General features: G+C 30.2%; 1 protein-coding gene across 1 annotated transcript; it reads right to left on the bottom strand.

The window, feature by feature from the left end:
- Positions 1-606: 606 nt before the first annotated feature.
- Positions 607-12551, bottom strand: LOC18107655 (nudix hydrolase 19, chloroplastic). Its single transcript, XM_006371887.3, has 6 exons — positions 11821-12551; positions 9813-9953; positions 9618-9722; positions 9327-9426; positions 7569-7661; positions 607-1162 (listed from the first exon to the last, which is right to left on the bottom strand). The coding sequence occupies exons 1-6, from the start codon at positions 12442-12444 to the stop codon at positions 873-875; spliced, it is 1353 nt and encodes a 450-aa protein (XP_006371949.2). The 5' UTR covers positions 12445-12551; the 3' UTR covers positions 607-872.
- Positions 12552-17233: the final 4682 nt, after the last annotated feature.

Below are 17233 nucleotides of genomic sequence, written 5' to 3'. Positions count from 1 at the left end.
AATCAATTAAAAAGAGAAAAATTAAGGGAAGAAAAACTATAACTAAAAGGCGTCTTTCACTGTGGATTGCACAGTAAAAGAAAACCAGATTAACCCGTCAAACCTAGGATCTGTGTCATGAGAGTGTGATAACTATATAAAAAAAATTAATATTAATGAACTAAATTAAACAAAAAAAGATTAATTAAAAAAAAGCAAAAAACAAAACATATAACTAAAAGGCATCCGTCTTTCACTGTGGATTTTTACAATGCAATCCACAGTGAAAGGTTGACCTTTTTTAGTTATAGTTATAATATTAAAAGATTAAATTGGAAGAAAAAAACTAATGAAAAAAAAAAAAAAAAATCTGAATCAATTGGATTAAGCCGTCAAATCTATACGAGAGCATAGGATTCCGGGGCGGCATGCAAGGATCACTTGATGGCATTCCATACAACTGTTTGAGCTGAATGCATCTGTCAGAAAAAAATGCTGAAAGTAATAAGCTTTAAAATAAGCCTGGCGACGAGCATACGCAGAAAGCTGGATGAAAGGAATGCTGCCCCTGATTACCTATGCTATGTATTAATCTACATAAACTCGTTGCAATATTATCCCAGAAGGTACGGAGAAAATCTAGTTTCATTATATAACTGCACATGATGACAAGAATCCGGACTGCAACAAAACAAATAGAAAATCTGAATCGATTACACCCACTGGATGTTTCTATGAAGCAGCCTCCCAGAAATAACAAAGGGTGTCGCTTTCCTAATCAATGATTATTGCAACATTTGTAACCCAGAAATCAAATACTGTCTCTAAGCTCTTCAGAAACAAGAGTGAAGGATAGAATCAAATACTCTTCCTGCAAGAGTGAAGGATGAGAGCTACAAATTTGACTCTGAACTACTCGGAGGTTGTTTCAGTTGTACTGCATCAAATGCTGAGCCTTGATTTGCCCAGGAAGTGATTAGGTGATGCGCAATTGCATAGGGTCCAGGAAAAAACATTGGAGCAAGTTCCCCACTTTCTAAATTAAAATCTGATGAAAAACTCTGTCCTCTCTCAATTCCTTTGCACATCTGTTCTACCTTGGCCGCTGCTGTTCTTTGTGCCTTCTTGTATTCCGCACACAATAATGCTTTTCGGACATCTTCTCTACTGTGCCATTGAGCATCTAAAACGATTCAAAACTCAAAATATTAGCCTTCTGCCACATCTCTACAAGTCATATCCAACTGTAAACTAAAGCAACCACTTCTATTAAACACGAGCTTGCTGAAGTTTAACTCATCGAAAGTGGAATGTAGCCAAATCCTCGAAAGGGATCTCGAGACTCGCAGCTTCCAGGAGTCTTGAACTATGATGTAAAAGAAACACTATTTGTACCTTTTACTATAGTCAAGTTCAAACATCTAGTTATACAAAGAGTAGTTTTACTTGATGGGTTAAGTAGCATAAAATCTGAAAGTATCGGTAGGGCAAAGGATGATAAGAAAAAAGGACTTTTAGCATCAAGCAAAACATGAGAAAACCACACATTATTGAATCAGTATGAAAATTGACAAGAAAAACATGGAATTAAAATTAATCCCGCATAATTGAATTAGTATAGGAAACAACACCTTTTCCAGATGAGCGAGTGAATACATCTACTTCCAAAGTACACTCAAGAGTTTTTTTGAAAAGGAGGTACTTGATTGATTGATTGATTTTAAAACCGCAAAAACAAAAATAAACAAAAAAAATTAGAAAAACTCAAATACAAATTTTTCAAAAACCCAAGTGCTAAAATTATGATTATAAAAAATTAAAATAAATCCTTCCACTACATTGTATAGAATAAGCAACAAGATTAGCAAAACAACAAAGGCTCAAACTCAAGTTTATTTTGTTATATGTTCAACAATTAAATCTGAAAGTATGCATCAGGTGTTTATTTATAAAAAACCAAAAAAAATAAAATAGGAGAACCTAACAACAGTATTAACATGGTAAGGAAAAACTAAGGTAATGTCTACTTTCAAAAAATATTATTTTGTTTCTATCACTATTTTTCTTGTTTATTCTAAAAATATTTTTCCACAGAATTTTAAAACTATATTTATTAAATATAAATTATAGATCATTCATACAATTTATATTTAAAACTAGTTAACAACTCTCATTTTGCTTCAAGAACCTATAAATTTTGTGTTCTTTTTTAATTGAGTAATTTTTATTTTCAAAATCATTTTTTAGCTAATTTTTCACATAAATCATATAAAACCATTTGAAAATAGATATAATTTAGTGAATAGGTGAAGTAAATGAGATTATTTGCATGATTGGTTGACATGGCCAAAACAATTATTAGATATACACTAAATGGTATTGGTGTTGGTTAATGATATAGTAAAATAGAAAAATCAAGATAATGCATTACTGGCATCAATATCATTAGACCGGATTTTTTTGCACAAGAAACATATTATCATCTATTTATAGTTAAATATTACATACCAAAATCATCAATTGCTATTTGTTGAACGTACTAAATTCTGTTAATTATTAAATATATGGTTTGATATCTAAACACAAAATGCATTAGGTATCATAAATTTTTTATATAAACAATTTTCACACAAATTAAATCTAAAATTCTTCACCTCGGCAATTATAATTTAGGAAAAAAAATTCAATTTCATTTAGCAATGTAATTTTCTTAGACAACCTCAAATTGATTTTGTTATTTATAACATTGAGGTTGTATATTGAGTTTAAGAAGAAAAGCCAATTGTCAAAATTTAACTACTGTACGAAAATTTTTAAAAAAGTTCTACAAACTTTCCAAAGTAAAAACATTAGCTAAAGAATAACTCAAAACTCAAATTGATAATTGATAATTTGTTTCACTTGACACTTCCAAAACCCAAATAACTAAATTGATAGATAAATAAATAAATAAATAAAACTCTTATTCCTAGTAATAAGAACTTTAAACCATCACGTTGATACAAAATTGTCAATTTCAATTATGGATCTTGTTATTGTATTTTTATATTGCGAGATATAAAGAATACATAAATTGCACCTCCTAGGGCATATACTTATTAGTTTATATACATTGGTTGTAATCCCACTTTTGAAGGATAGTTTTAGTGAATTAAATAAAGCCTATTCTATTACCTTGTAAAATAGTATAGGTTAGCTCTAATTAAGGTCAAGCCAAATGCACATGCTTTGATACAAAATATGATGCGGGATCTTCCATTATAACATCTAAATACTAGCCTTTTACAAGTTATGTAGGTTTGATGGATTAGAAAATGGGGAATGGGATGTATTTAGCTCAAGTTATGCTTTAGAAAAATAAGCAAATAAGAAACGAGGAATTAAGTAGGTAAAGGATAAAACAAACCTAGCATCACACTCCTAAGAATTCCTAGATTTCACACCTAAGATATGATGCATCACACCCTAACCTTGAAAGTTGAAAATCTATGTTTCATTCACTAAAACCATCCATTAATTAAAAGTGAGGATTGCAACCAATATGTATACCCACAGTTGATCCTAGTTGCAAGTCACTTTCTTAATATTACAGTTAGCTAGTCAACTTTTCCTACTCTATGAACTAGTAAACTAATCCATGTTAGCTCTAAGTAAAGAGCAGCATAGCCATGCCTGTTGTAGCATTAGGTTTCCCCCTCTTCAATAGACATTCCATGTGCCCTATGCATCAAAATGAAAAATAGGGGGAAAACTTGGATGTTTAAAAGAAAAGAAAAAAAACTATTTTAGTATGAAAGTTTTAAAAAAAGGACAATACAAGATGAGGAGACATATGGAAATAAAATTAAAGTTGTAGCATTAGGTTTCCCCCTCTTCAATAGACATTCCATGTGCCCTATGCATCAAAATGAAAAATAGGGGGAAAACTTGGATGTTTAAAAGAAAAGAAAAAAACTATTTTAGTATGAAAGTTTTAAAAAAAGGACAATACAAGATGAGGAGACATGGAAATAAAATTAAAAGTATGAGTTTCCTGTTTTATCCTACCAATCCTCTATAATCATATAAGAGAAAGACATGTCTTTATTTAGAAAGCTCAAAACTCTTCAAATTAACATGCCCCATTATAACATGCCACATGTCAACAATTGCTTCCTCAGTCATATTCATGATATGTTATAGATTCCTAAATAGTCAAATAATAATCTAATTGTTGTCTTTCTTTATTTCCATCATTCACCCTTGGTTGGAAAAAACTCAACCTTGAGTTTTGAAGAGTTGAAGTAATAAAAACTCAATGAACATGCATGTACGAACCTCTAGAAACTTACATATGCTCCAAAGCTCATTAAAACTTCTTCAAACAACAATGTAGGCAAAAAGATAGTCTTCTCATCTACAATACTAAATTTAGAGAAACAACAAAGTCAATGCAATCAAATTCAAATTTGAAGACTTGGAATCTTCAATTTGTGGCGGATCAATATTTTTGCACAAATTCCATTGCATTAACTTCATCATCCTTGCAACTAAGCCCATCATGGTTCTTCACATTCTCAATTTCCCTCAACAAGATTTCTCCAAGGACTTCTACATTGTATTCATCAACTACTTCTACATTGTATTCATCAACTACTTCTACAATTCATTACCTCTTGCTTCATAGGACACCCCTCATCTATCATTAACTAGTCAAGTTTAGCATTGATTTTTTTCTAATTTTGCTCCAAGTTCAGAATAATAGATTTATGAAGTTTGGACTTAGGTTTCAAAATAAGTAACAAGTTTGGTGATTTTGTAGGCATCCAGTACTTCTAGCCAATGGAGCATGATTAACATTTATTGTGCTGAGTTGAATTTTGTTTTGAAGGATAGATGGAATCAATAAGACTCGCAATACTGTACTACATTTGTAACTTAAGCTTAAATCTATGAGTCAAATATCCATCACACAACATATTCACACAACAATTTTCATAAACTCGAGTGCCATTATGTCTAAATAAAGCTAGAATAGCATGCCTTACATACTGAAATTAAACTAAAGCAAACTCCTTATACATGAATATATCCTCCAAATATCCATATTCACTAAATATTTCATGTAACACAACCTTTCAATGAGATAAAGAATATGTGAGAACCTAACCAAAAAATTCAACTTAGCTCACTTTTTCATTCCCCAAGAATTCAATTCTCCAATCATAATTATATTTTCTATGATTTTCCAAAGAATGATCATAGGCTAGACATCCCTTTTCTTCTCAAAACACCAAAATTTATTTTTTGAAACCACTATAAATTTTGTCAACAATCCTCCAGAGTAGAAATAGCTTACCTCAAATGATTTGATTTATGAGATTGCCTATATCCAATATTTTTTTACATCCAAGTAAGTGGATTTGTGGACTCTTAATTCTTTGTTACAGGTGATGCAGAAGCTTTTTTAGAAAAATAAATATTTTCTAATTTTTAATTTTCTATTCTTTATTATGATTTTTTTCTAGTTAGTTTTTCTTTTTTTTTCTATTTGAAGAAAATATTTTTCCTAGTTTATTTTTTTCTATTCATAATGATTAGGGTTTTTTAGTTTTTTCTATATAACATGTGGTAATAGCTTTTTGGCAAGTGTAGACATGAATGAATAAAATAAAATATTTTGAGTCCCTATACTTATAGTGTTTTTAATCCTTGAGGGTTTTGACATGTAACAAACTCTTTTCTCATTCGCTCTCATCTACATCAATTGGTATCAGAGCCAAGTGATCCTTAGTTGTTATTTTGTTTTGTTGTGTGTCATGGCTAAAAGAGGTTGCAGATTAGGATGTGCTTGTGTAGGAGAGAATGAAGAGTTTCCCTCAAGAAAAAGACATCCAATAACTAGTGTGTTATTTCGCCTATTTCAGTTGTTGTCAATCGAAATCCTGGTGGTGGGACTCACGATGAGATGACTAACATAAAGATATTGTGTTAGGAATCCAAGATGGAGTAGTACACACAAACATGTTGTGTTGGGGATCCATGATAGGGTGATCTATACAAAGGTGTTAGAAACCCATGATTAGGTGTGTTGGGTCCATATACAAAAAGATGTTCTTGATGCAGGACAATTTTTAATTGAAGACTGAACTCGATGACGAGTTCCTTCCAACCCAGGAAAATTAATGCAAGAGTTTTTTTAGAAAAATAGATATTTTTCTATTCTATATTATGATGCTTTTTTTCCTACATGAAAGGAATATTTTTCCTAGTTTATTTTTTTCTATTTAGTATTATTAAGGTTTTCTAGTTTTTTTCTATATGAAAGGTTGTAATAGCTTTTTGACAAGTGGAGACATAAATTAATAAAATAAAGTATTTTGAGAGTCTCCATATACTTATGATGTTTTTGGTCTTTAAGAGTTTTAACATGTAACAAACTCCTTTATCCTTCACTCATGTTTGCATCAAAAGGACTCTTAATCGCAATAGTAATTTTATCTTATTTTTTTTCTTATGAAATAAGAATAAACCTAGCCGAATCTCTGCTGAATCCTTATAGAAATTCAAGGAAGAGATATGAGATTGAGGAAGAGAACAATCTCTGTTGAATTTCTATGAGACCAAACTAATGCAGAACTACCAAAAAGACCACCAAAATAAGAGTGGCACTCAGACACACCCTAAGAGAACTCAAATTTATATTATTCAATATACAATGATCAAACAAAATGTCAATACAGGAAAAGTATTTATAGCCACCAAAACGAATAAAATAGGAAAACATAATAATAGTACTAATTTGATAAGAAAACTAAAATTCAAATTTAATTACTAAATAATAAATGTTAATATTCCTATAATTACCAAAAATTTAGCACAGTCATACATTATTAAAATTCTTACATGGTCAAATAATATTCCTGTTGTTGTCTTTTTTTTCCCCATCACAACTTATAACATAATTCAAATGGCAACTATACAATTAGAGCACCAGTAAAAAGTATATATTACATAAATACAAAGAAATGAGGGAGACTAATATAACTAGTAAAGAGTAAAAAGTATATGTTACATAAATACAAAGAAATGAGGGAGACCAATATAACGAGTTAAGACTAGTACATTCTCACCACCAAAAATCAAATCAACTTCGTGAAACTATAAATTAGGTTGCATTTAAGAGTTTAGGTGATTCAATTAGATTAGTTTTATTTGTTTGTAATTGTTGTTATCCTTACTATTTCTTTTCTATTTTCTTTTCTATAGTTAAGTTATCCAAACCTTTGACATCTAAATTTGAGATGTGCGCAAATTCAGCAACCTAAAGGTAATAAATTTGGCTACTTTTATTGCTTTAGAGTTTGTCACAAGAAGTCTCTTATTTTGCCTAGAATTTTTAGCCATACAGTGTGGAAATTCAGCCAACCTAAAGGTAATAAATTTGGCTACTTTTATTGCTTTAGAGTTTGTCACCAGAAGTCTCTTATTTTGCCAAGAAATTTTAGCCATACAGCACAAATAGGTGATTTTGTATACAAAAAGAAAGATTTTCATCAGGAAAAAGAAAGATCCAAGCATAAGCAACCAAATTTTAAATCTTCAAATACCTTCTAACTCTTCCTTGTCTACATTTATTTCAAATGATTTTGCATATGCAAAGAATCCGACCATCAGCTGACATGGCATGCTGCTTGGGCCAACTGACAAGAAACCAGAACAGGTGCACAATAAGTTAGCAGCATTTGTAAATAAATAAATCAGAGAGTAAAACAATTCTGCATGAAAAGACAAAATTGAAGTCATAAAATAACTGCACTCTAATCAATCTACAAAACAAAGACAGCAAAAAGAAGCCAATTATTAGGCTAGGCCAAATCAAACTCTAAACAAATAATTCAGTCAAACAACCTTACACTTTGAAACCTTCCATCCAACTCCATGAGTGATGGAGCAAAAACAAAAGGTAAAATAATATAATTTTTTAGTTTGTTATTGATTAATTAACTTTACACTAGTTTTTCTTTTTGATACAATCTCAATTCCTTTTTTTTTTCTTTTCAAAAATTTTCATATGTATTTACGTTCGTTTTACACAATCTCAACTCCCTCTTGGGAGGGGGTTCAAATCTCCCTAAAATGGAAGCATATAGATTCAGTTAGACCAAGTACTGATGTGACCAAATGTCTAAAGTAGATGGACAATTGATGAATTAACTGCAACATTATTAGGATCAAATAATTATCAATGAACACATTTGTCAAAGAACCATGTAGCTCTCAGTAAGAGAGAACGAGAAAGAGTAAGATGGTTTGGGCATGTTGGCCTTGATTCAAAGAACTGCTAATAGTGGAAAGAGGTAAACAGAAACCAAAATAATGTGGATGGAAGTGGTATCGAATGATTTAGACTATAATGATATTGAGATGAATTTGGATTATGATCGCAAAAAAATGGCACAAAAGCATCTATATAATTGCCCTCAACTAGTTTGGGATTGCGGCTTGGTTGTTGTAGCAATATCAATGGGGAATATTGTGACTGCAGAAACCCATATTACTTGAAGTTATAATGAAGGCAAAATAATCTAACCTTTTGACAGTGGCACTTTCATGGAATAACAAGCACCAAAATTAGATGAAAATTCTAGTTCTCATACATTCTGCAGGAAGTGATAACATTATGGCTTTGGGAATTCATCTACTCATAGAATTGTTATACATTTGTTTTCTTTCCTTACAAAAGAAAACATATATATGATTTTGGAAAATCGTGTTTTGAGTTTTTCTACTATTTAAAAAACTGAATTAATAGTTTTCCAAATTTTTCAAACTTCAGAAAACTGTTTTATTAGTACTTGTTTTTTTTTTTTTTTTCATTTACCCTTTATATTCCAATCAGATAAAAAAAATAAAAAATAAAACCCTTCAAAACAAGTTTTCTAATTTTTTTCAATTTGAAAGAAGTTTGCTAAGATTCCATTTTTCTATGGACAAAATTCCAAAGTAAATGCATTGTATTGTTACACTCATCGTAATAGCACAAGGTTGGCATTTAGAATTTTGCATTTTGTACCCACTAATCTTATATCCGGTGAAATGATTACACCAAAGATGATGAATTATAGTGTCTGTGTTTGGGTATGGATATACTTTAACCTTTAAGGTGCTAAAAGCCTAAAACTACCAAAAGTTGCTGATCTTTGGTCCCCACTATATGACTAATGAAATGTTAATGCTGTTAGTTTTGTTGATTAAAGAACAAATGACCAAAATATCTCGCTTTGTTTCATTTCCAGTAAGATCAATGACATGCAAGCGAAAAGTCGAAGAAATATGCAGTCATAAAAGAGTAGTAAAGGCAATACCAGGCCATGGTTGAGAACTATGATACATTACTTCTCCTACTTCAATAGCAGTCTCTTCCCAAGTTTCTCTCCTCACTGCCTCTTCTAAGCTTTCTCCAGGCTAGAGACAATAAAGGATTTCAATTTTCATTACAGAAAAGAGAATAAAATAATTGGCAACTAGATGAGTTCTTGTGATGGAATCATGAGGTTCATCTCATATATACTAAATGCTTGTATACATTTTGGATTCTTCAGCTTACAAAATCTGCTTCTAGCTTTGTGAACAGTTGAAATTGCCAAGAAAAATACCTCTATGAAACCAGCTAAGCAACTCCACATTCGGGGTACAAATCTTGACTGTCTGCCTAAAAGGACACGGTCATTTTCTCGGTCAATAACTAACATGATGACAACCTGCAGTAAGAGAGCAGAAATTCTCACAGTCAATGCGCCGCTAGCATTTTAAACAACATTCACAGCAGAGAGGCATATGAATCACTGTACTGGATCCACACGAGGATAAATTTTCCTTCTGCACAATTCATTCGAGCATTGTTTCCGCCTCCCAGATTCCATGGTGATAGTTTTCTCTCCACAATATCCACAAAAACGTGAGATGTTATGCCACTCCAGCAACGCTTTGGCCTAACAAATATAAAGACTAAAATGGTAAATAAAGAACTCTTATTGTTTGGAAACAAATCACATGCTAAATAGAATTCAGTTCATAAGACAATTTGAATTCAATTCATATCCTATTACAATTTTTATGATTAGAATAGAATACTAAATCACATAATTGAATTCAAATTTTCTTTTTGAAATACTTGTGAAAATAAATTGAATTAGCAATCTTGACTCTTTTAACCTTAATTTAAAAATTACTTTTGTTACAGAAATCATTTCTTTTTGTTAAGATAAGCAGCACCTACAGCTAAACCAAAAAACACAACTCATTGACCTCCATGGATCTTTGATCCAACAATTCTTTGGTATAGCAGCTCTAATATCAGACAAGTTAAATGGAGGTGGTGAGCCAGGATCAAATTCTATTTACTCTTCTCCAATCCCATTAAATCCATTAACTTTATTATCTTCCTCACCATATGCAACCCCATTCGGAGCACACAGTTTAAGCCCCCAATTCCTCTCCCTAAAACACCCAATTGAAAACTTATCAAAAGGAGTCAGTTTATTCTCTCCATCTAAGCTTTCAAAGATATACCAGCTATACTGATCGGTCTTGGTTTGACATGGTTTACAGAGTCTTATTAAATCTATGAGTGTCTTGTTGGTGTATAAAAAACTTGTCTTTGAAGGGTTATTGTGAGAGATGATTCCAGTTCTAGGTCTAGGCAAAATTTGAGGAAGAGGCTTTAGACCATATTTTGACAACACCAAGTTAGCCATTGGAACCCAAACTGGATGTCTCTCTCTGGCTTCAGAAAAAGAGAGAGTGAAAGAATAAATGAAGCAGGAAACTAGTTAAATATAATAAAGAATACTCTACTTGGAATTGATGAGATAAAGTTATAGTGTTGGGTTCTTGGGAGAAAATAAAGAGGTGGGTATTTTTAGAATAGGTATTTTAAAAAGAATTACAGCAGCAAATCAGAGGGGAGATCTGATTTGGTTTCGCACTTTTTTATGAATTAAATTCCATTTGGGATTCAAATCAATACCCTTCTAAGGCTAGAAGGTTCCAAACACAAGAATTGATTTAACCCTGTCAAGACAGCCTACTAGTGCATCAAAATGGAATATATATAATAATTAAATCGGAGTGTGTTAACAAGGTAACACGGACCCTGATCTATTAGAATTGGAGAAAATGACATAGATTTATGCCATGAGGCTAACCAGCAGCAAGGTCATGGAAACACCCACCTACTAGGTTCCAACTCTCATTCGGAAGAAAGGGAGAACAAATAAGAAAGGGAAGAAAATTCCATGGCAAGTGAGACCTTTCTATTAAGATGCTAAATTAAAGAAAAAACCCTGTGAGGGGAAGGAAAGAAAGAAAGAAAGAATAAAGATGAGAAATTGTGACAAGCACATGTTTGTAGCCTCATCAACTCAATTAAACCTCACTTCCAAATTATATCACTAGTCTACGCTTAGTTATCCATATACTTATGTCGCAATTCAGCTTCTAGAGAATAAACATGAGAACAGCTCAGGTAAATATTTTCGCTATGTTGCGTGAGGTTTGAGTTTCAAGTTTCAAGTTTCAAGACAATTTTTCCATGGCTTTGAAAAAGTTGAAACATTCAACAAATAAATGGCACCATCAAATTTTCAAAACTAAATTGGTAATACAGATATATCCCAACTATAAAGACTAGAAGACAGAAGAGGAAAAAAAGAAGAAGAAGAAGCATTTTCAGCAACTAGAAAAGCTAACATTTATATCACCATTTAACTTGAGGCACTTAAATGATCGGAAACTCATTCTTGGAATGAAGCACATAAGTTTAAGGAATTAACCAATTGAAAACCAAAACCAACTTACATGACCAGCAACAGCCAAATCAGACATGGCCCGCTCATCAGCCCAATCTGTAGCCACCATAAGTGTCCTTAACTCTACAAAGCAAAACTGCTTGCTAACAGAATCAGTGACCAAACTATTTTCTCCAGAGACATTAATTGCCCAATAAACCACATCCTCCTCAGACCTAGAACCCAGATAAACCATGTTGTCTCCGCTCAATTCATCCCCAGAACCAGAAAATAAACCTTTACAATCATCCAAACTGATCCAACCCAGATGCCACTTGGGCCCCAAATCACCATCTGTGCTACTGGACGATGCCAAAGGCCTGCCCTTCCTAAAGGGTAGAACCTTGAAATTAAGAGAAGATAATTGGTGGGTATTGCCTAAAAGTTGAGTTTTGAGGGTTTCAAAGGCTAGGGGAGGTGATAATGGGTCGGTCGATTTGGGTGTTTTAGATCTTAGAGGATTGCCTGCAAAGGCATGTGATTGTAGGTTTGTGGACATGGTGGTTTTGGTACCGAAATAGGATACGGCTTTTCTTGTGAAGAAGAAAGTTGTTGCTTTGGGAGAGAGGATGAACTTCTTAGAGAGAGTACAACACAGAGTAAACGTGGATGATGAAGAGAGGAGTGAGGGCATTGCTCTCTTCTTCCATTGGGGTCTTCGGCTTTTTACTTGTACTGTTTCAACTTTCAAGAATGCCGACTGGTTGCATGGCTCAGATTAAGATGTGTGTTCAATTTCTTGACAACTGTCAAAGACTGAATTTTAGTCATGAAAATAAAACGAACAAGTCCACGAGCCTTTTTACATGCATCAGGTTTGATTTTGGTTGTTGTTGAAAATATTTTTTATTTAAAAATATATTAAAATAATATTTTTTATTTTTTAAAATTTATTTTTGATAATAATATATTAAAAAAAATTTAAAAATAAAAAAATAAAAAAATTTTAATTTTTAAATTTTAATTTTTAAAAAAATATTTTTAAAATACAAAAATAATCAGGCTATTAAATTCCAGATCATGCAATACTTTGCTTGTCATCTCTTATTAATTATGAAAAACTTTAATTTAATATAATAGTATAGTAGATGTTATTTTTTAAAATGCTTTTGAAATGTATCAAAATGATTTTTTTATAGTAGCTGACACGATTAAAGAGTTGATATTTTATCCCAAGTGCAGGAGTGTCGAAATAATAAATAATTCGGCAAGATCGGGATCGATCCACAAGAAGGTTAACCATATATATATATATATATATATATATATATATATATATATATATATATATATATAATTGAACAAAGAGATCTTTAAGATGTGAGATTAATGTGAGGATTAAACAATGATAAAAACAATTGTCAAGGTTAAAGAATTCATTAATGATATTAAAAATAAGTATAGTATAAACTCTTTTTATTACTCAACTGGAAACCACACACGAAAGAGATTCCAATCGGATGATTTATCCTTAATAGTTTATTATAAATTTTTAACATGATTATATTAATTATATTATTTTAATAACACCGTACTTTTAAATATTGTCAGGAATTCATAATACTAACTTATGGTAACAACAAATTAAGTTTCTCTCATAAGAACGATGTCGACCGAAGACTATGAAAGATCAACCATTTATTGTACCAAGTGTTATACAATACAAATCTAGATTAATCATTTAACAAGCAATATATTAAGAATTAGTAAGATAAAAAGATAAGACATATTAATAACAAACTTTCTTGAATATAAACATTGAAGTCCGTGTTGAGTTTATATTATACATATTCTAACACCATTAATGAAACATTTTCACCTTGACAATATTAACTTAGCTAGATATAATAAAGAAGAAAAACATAAATAAACAAGATAAGAACATAATTATGATATAAGTTAACAAAGAGTAGTAAAGGAAATGAAAGGCATAAATAAGAGATTAATAAAAATAAAACATGAAATAAAACTTGAGCATTACAAAGAGAGAAAGTAAGAAAATGATCTTGATCTAAAAACCAAAATGCCTAAATGAATGGCAAATGTCTCTTTTTATAGGCTAAAATTCAGAACTATTCATTTGGTAATTGATTATTGATGTAGTGGCCAACTATTGATTTAGTGGACTTGGTGGACAACAGCACTCAAGCATTTTGGCTTGATGAAATGACATTGATGCAATCCGAATTTGACAAAGTGTTCCTCATGAAAGTTGTTGGAAATAATCTCCTCTTTTCACCCACAACATTTCAGAGCATTTGGATCACTACAGCTCGAGATATGGCTAAAATACTGAGTACTGCTTCTGGTGGACGTAGTGGATAGCTCTCAAGCTCTTGTCTGAATGAAATGTCATTACTAACATCAGAATTGGAGCAGGTGGTCCTCATGAAAGTTATTGTAAATTGTCTTATCTTTCACCTACCAAATTTGATCTTAGTTGGCTTTCTAGAACTCCATTTATTGTTTTTTGACCAATCTTTTTCTAATTAAATGAAAAAAAAACATGGTTTAAAATTGAATCGAAAATGGAAAACAAAGTAACAAGTTAATATTGTTTTTTGAAGTGAGAACAATTAGCTTAAAATTTAGGGAAAATGATTTTGCATTTCCTTTTATTTTAGAGATTATGTCCTATTTATCATTACATGAGGGCTTAAATTCATAAAACAAGAAAGTTACATAAAGCACAATATAGGGAAACAAATTCCATGCATTCCACTGTAAACTAAAATAATACTTTCATAATTTTTTTAACGATGTACGCATACTTAGGCTTGTTTGGCAGTATGGTTGTGGTTGCTTTTTAAAGTACTTTCCTTCCAAAATGCATTAAAATGATGTTTTTTTATTTTTAAAAAATCATTTTTAGATCAGTGCATCAAAACGATCCAAAATATAAAAAAATAATAATTAATTTTTAACAAAAAAAAATTTGAATTTTTTGAAAATACAGGTTGGCCTGCGTTTCCAAACGCTCTCTTAGATGTAATGTAGACAGCTAAAACACGCCTTATTCATTTCTTTTCTTTTCTTTTTATTCTTGGTTAATTATTTATTTCAGACCTGAAACTTTTTTTTTTATTTTATCTTTTCACATTATATTTATATTATTTAAATCATTATAATTCCTTTTAATTAATGTGATTCATCATATTTGAAGTATCAAAGATGTAACGACTTTGAATTAATGCTCGATTTTCATGGAATAGGATTTAAATTGTTGAATTTAAAAAAATTGAAATAACAATGAACAAGTTTAACAAAAGGAAAAAGCCATCCCTTTTTTCCCTTTTTTACCATTCATTAGTAGCATAAAAGTTCACTTTGGTCTCTAATTTTCTTAATTTTTTCATTTTTGGTCCTTGTATTTTTTAGGGTTTAAGGTTTTCCTTCTAAATTTCATTTCTTTTATGTTTCAGTCTCTAAAATTTAAGAGGTAAGAGAAAACTTATGAAAAATAAGAACAAGAGGAAAATTGTTTGGTTGACCACATTTTAAAGTTAAAAAAGCTATTTTTGGGGTTGATGGGCTCCTCTTAACAAATGAGTACCATTAAGATGTTTTTGAACTTCCATCTCACTTGAGATGTTGAGGAAGAAGGTTTTCGTTTAATTTTATATTTTTGAATCAATTTAGGGGTGATTTAGGGTAGGAATTGGTTTATTAAGCTTTTTATAGGTGTTTTTAGGTAAAAATTAATTGAAAATGTTTTTTTAATTTTTAGTCCTTGTGTTTTGTGGATTTAATTTTTTGCTCACAAACTGCATTTGTTTTACATTTCAGTCCTTCAAATGTGAGAGAAGAGAGAAAGTCATTGAAAATAGGGAGAGAGGAAAAGTCGCTAGTTGACTATATTTTAGTGGTTAAAAGCTAATTTTCGTGTCTATAAGTTATTCTTGATGAGAGGAGTGCCATTAAAATATTTTTGAGGTTCCATCTCATTGGAAATGGTAGATCGAAGTTACGAAAGAATTTATTTTTTTGTTTAATTTTATATATTTTTTAAACGATTTAGGGGTGATTTGGAGCTAATAATTAGTTTATTAAGCTTATTAGATGTTTATTAGGTGTTTTTAGGTGAAATAGATTGAAAAATAGATTTTTTAATCCAAAAAATCCCAACTCGACTTTCAAGGCACCTCTTTAATAGTCAAGAACCGAACCAACAAACGACATGTTATTACAACTACAAATAACACGTTGTCTATTTTATTTTATTTTAGAAAAATAAAGCTCACCCTTAAACAGAAAAAATAAAAATAAAAGAAGGCAAAAAGCGTTGGTCTGGCATCATGCTTATGTGTGCCAGGTCTTCCTTCTGTTGGGCTATGCTTATGGGCCTAATTTTTAGGCCCAAATGCTTGTCATTTTCTATGTTTTTATTTTATTAAAATACACTATAAATAAAAATACCTAGCATAATATTTAAATTATTGTTCACTTTTGACATACTGTTTAAATAATTTTATCGATTTATATGAGAATGTTCAAAAAAATTCAATTAATATATGCCTAATATGCAAAAAAACAAAAATGTTCATGAATATTCAATGAAGAAAAAATTTATGTTTCTTTCATTTTTGATATATTTTGACATGGTTTTATCACATTAATTAATTTTCTTTGCTTTCAATTGCATGTCTAATATTGAGATATTATTTTAATATTTTTTAATACTTTCTTTTGATATCATGATAGATTTTTTTTTAAATAGTACTTCTTATTAAAAATATATATTTTCATTGAAACAATAAAAAATGCATTAATAAGGAAATTAAGTTTAGATTGAAGAGATATATTTTTACTCTTTATTTCAAAAGATTGAACTTTCTTACGGACCTTTATTTTAACTGTCATTGCTTTTATTGAACTTTCTTACGGACCTTTATTTTAATTGTCATTGCTTTTTTTATCTTTCTAAAAAATGTGTTACTAATAAAATATTTTAAAAGAACAAGGTTTTGTTATGATGGTGTTATCAATTGCTTTATAGGTGACTATATATTAGTCTTTTATGCAAAGTTTTTGAAATAATTTTCTCATTAATATTAACATAAAATAAAAAATGTATTTTTTTTAATTTTTTATTGTAAATATTTTATATATATTTCTCTAATTTATTGTTCTCATATAGATGCATAAATATAATAAATTAATGACTTCTTAATGAGTTTTTTCTCATATTGTTCTCATATTTTAATGATTTTTATCTTAAAAAATAGTATTTCTCGTGAAAAAAATGTTTTTTTCAAAATAAAAAAGAAATAAAAAAATTAGGTTTTTTATTAAAGAAATATGTTTTTTCTTTATAGTTCAAATCTTTATAGCTTTTCTAAATATTTTTCTATGATTGTTTTTTTATCTTTATTCAATGAATTATATTGCTAATTAAAAAGTTGTTTTGTTGTAAACAAATATTA

Source organism: Populus trichocarpa, chromosome 18 (genome assembly GCF_000002775.5).
Source record: "Populus trichocarpa isolate Nisqually-1 chromosome 18, P.trichocarpa_v4.1, whole genome shotgun sequence".
Classification (NCBI taxonomy): Eukaryota; Viridiplantae; Streptophyta; class Magnoliopsida; order Malpighiales; family Salicaceae; genus Populus; species Populus trichocarpa.
The sequence above is the reverse complement of the archived record's forward strand: the minus strand, read 5'-3'. Positions and strand labels throughout refer to the sequence as shown.

Excerpts from the sequence above, each read along its gene's own strand:
- LOC18107655 (XM_006371887.3), bottom strand. The coding sequence starts at position 12,444 with ATGCCCTCACTCCTCTCTTCATCATCCACGTTTACTCTGTGTTGTACT. Across the intron at positions 9,954-11,820 it reads ATTTGGCTGTTGCTGGTCAT|GCCAAAGCGTTGCTGGAGTG; the intron begins GTAAGTTGGTTT and ends TATATTTGTTAG. Across the intron at positions 9,723-9,812 it reads TTTATCCTCGTGTGGATCCA|GTTGTCATCATGTTAGTTAT; the intron begins GTACAGTGATTC and ends CTCTTACTGCAG.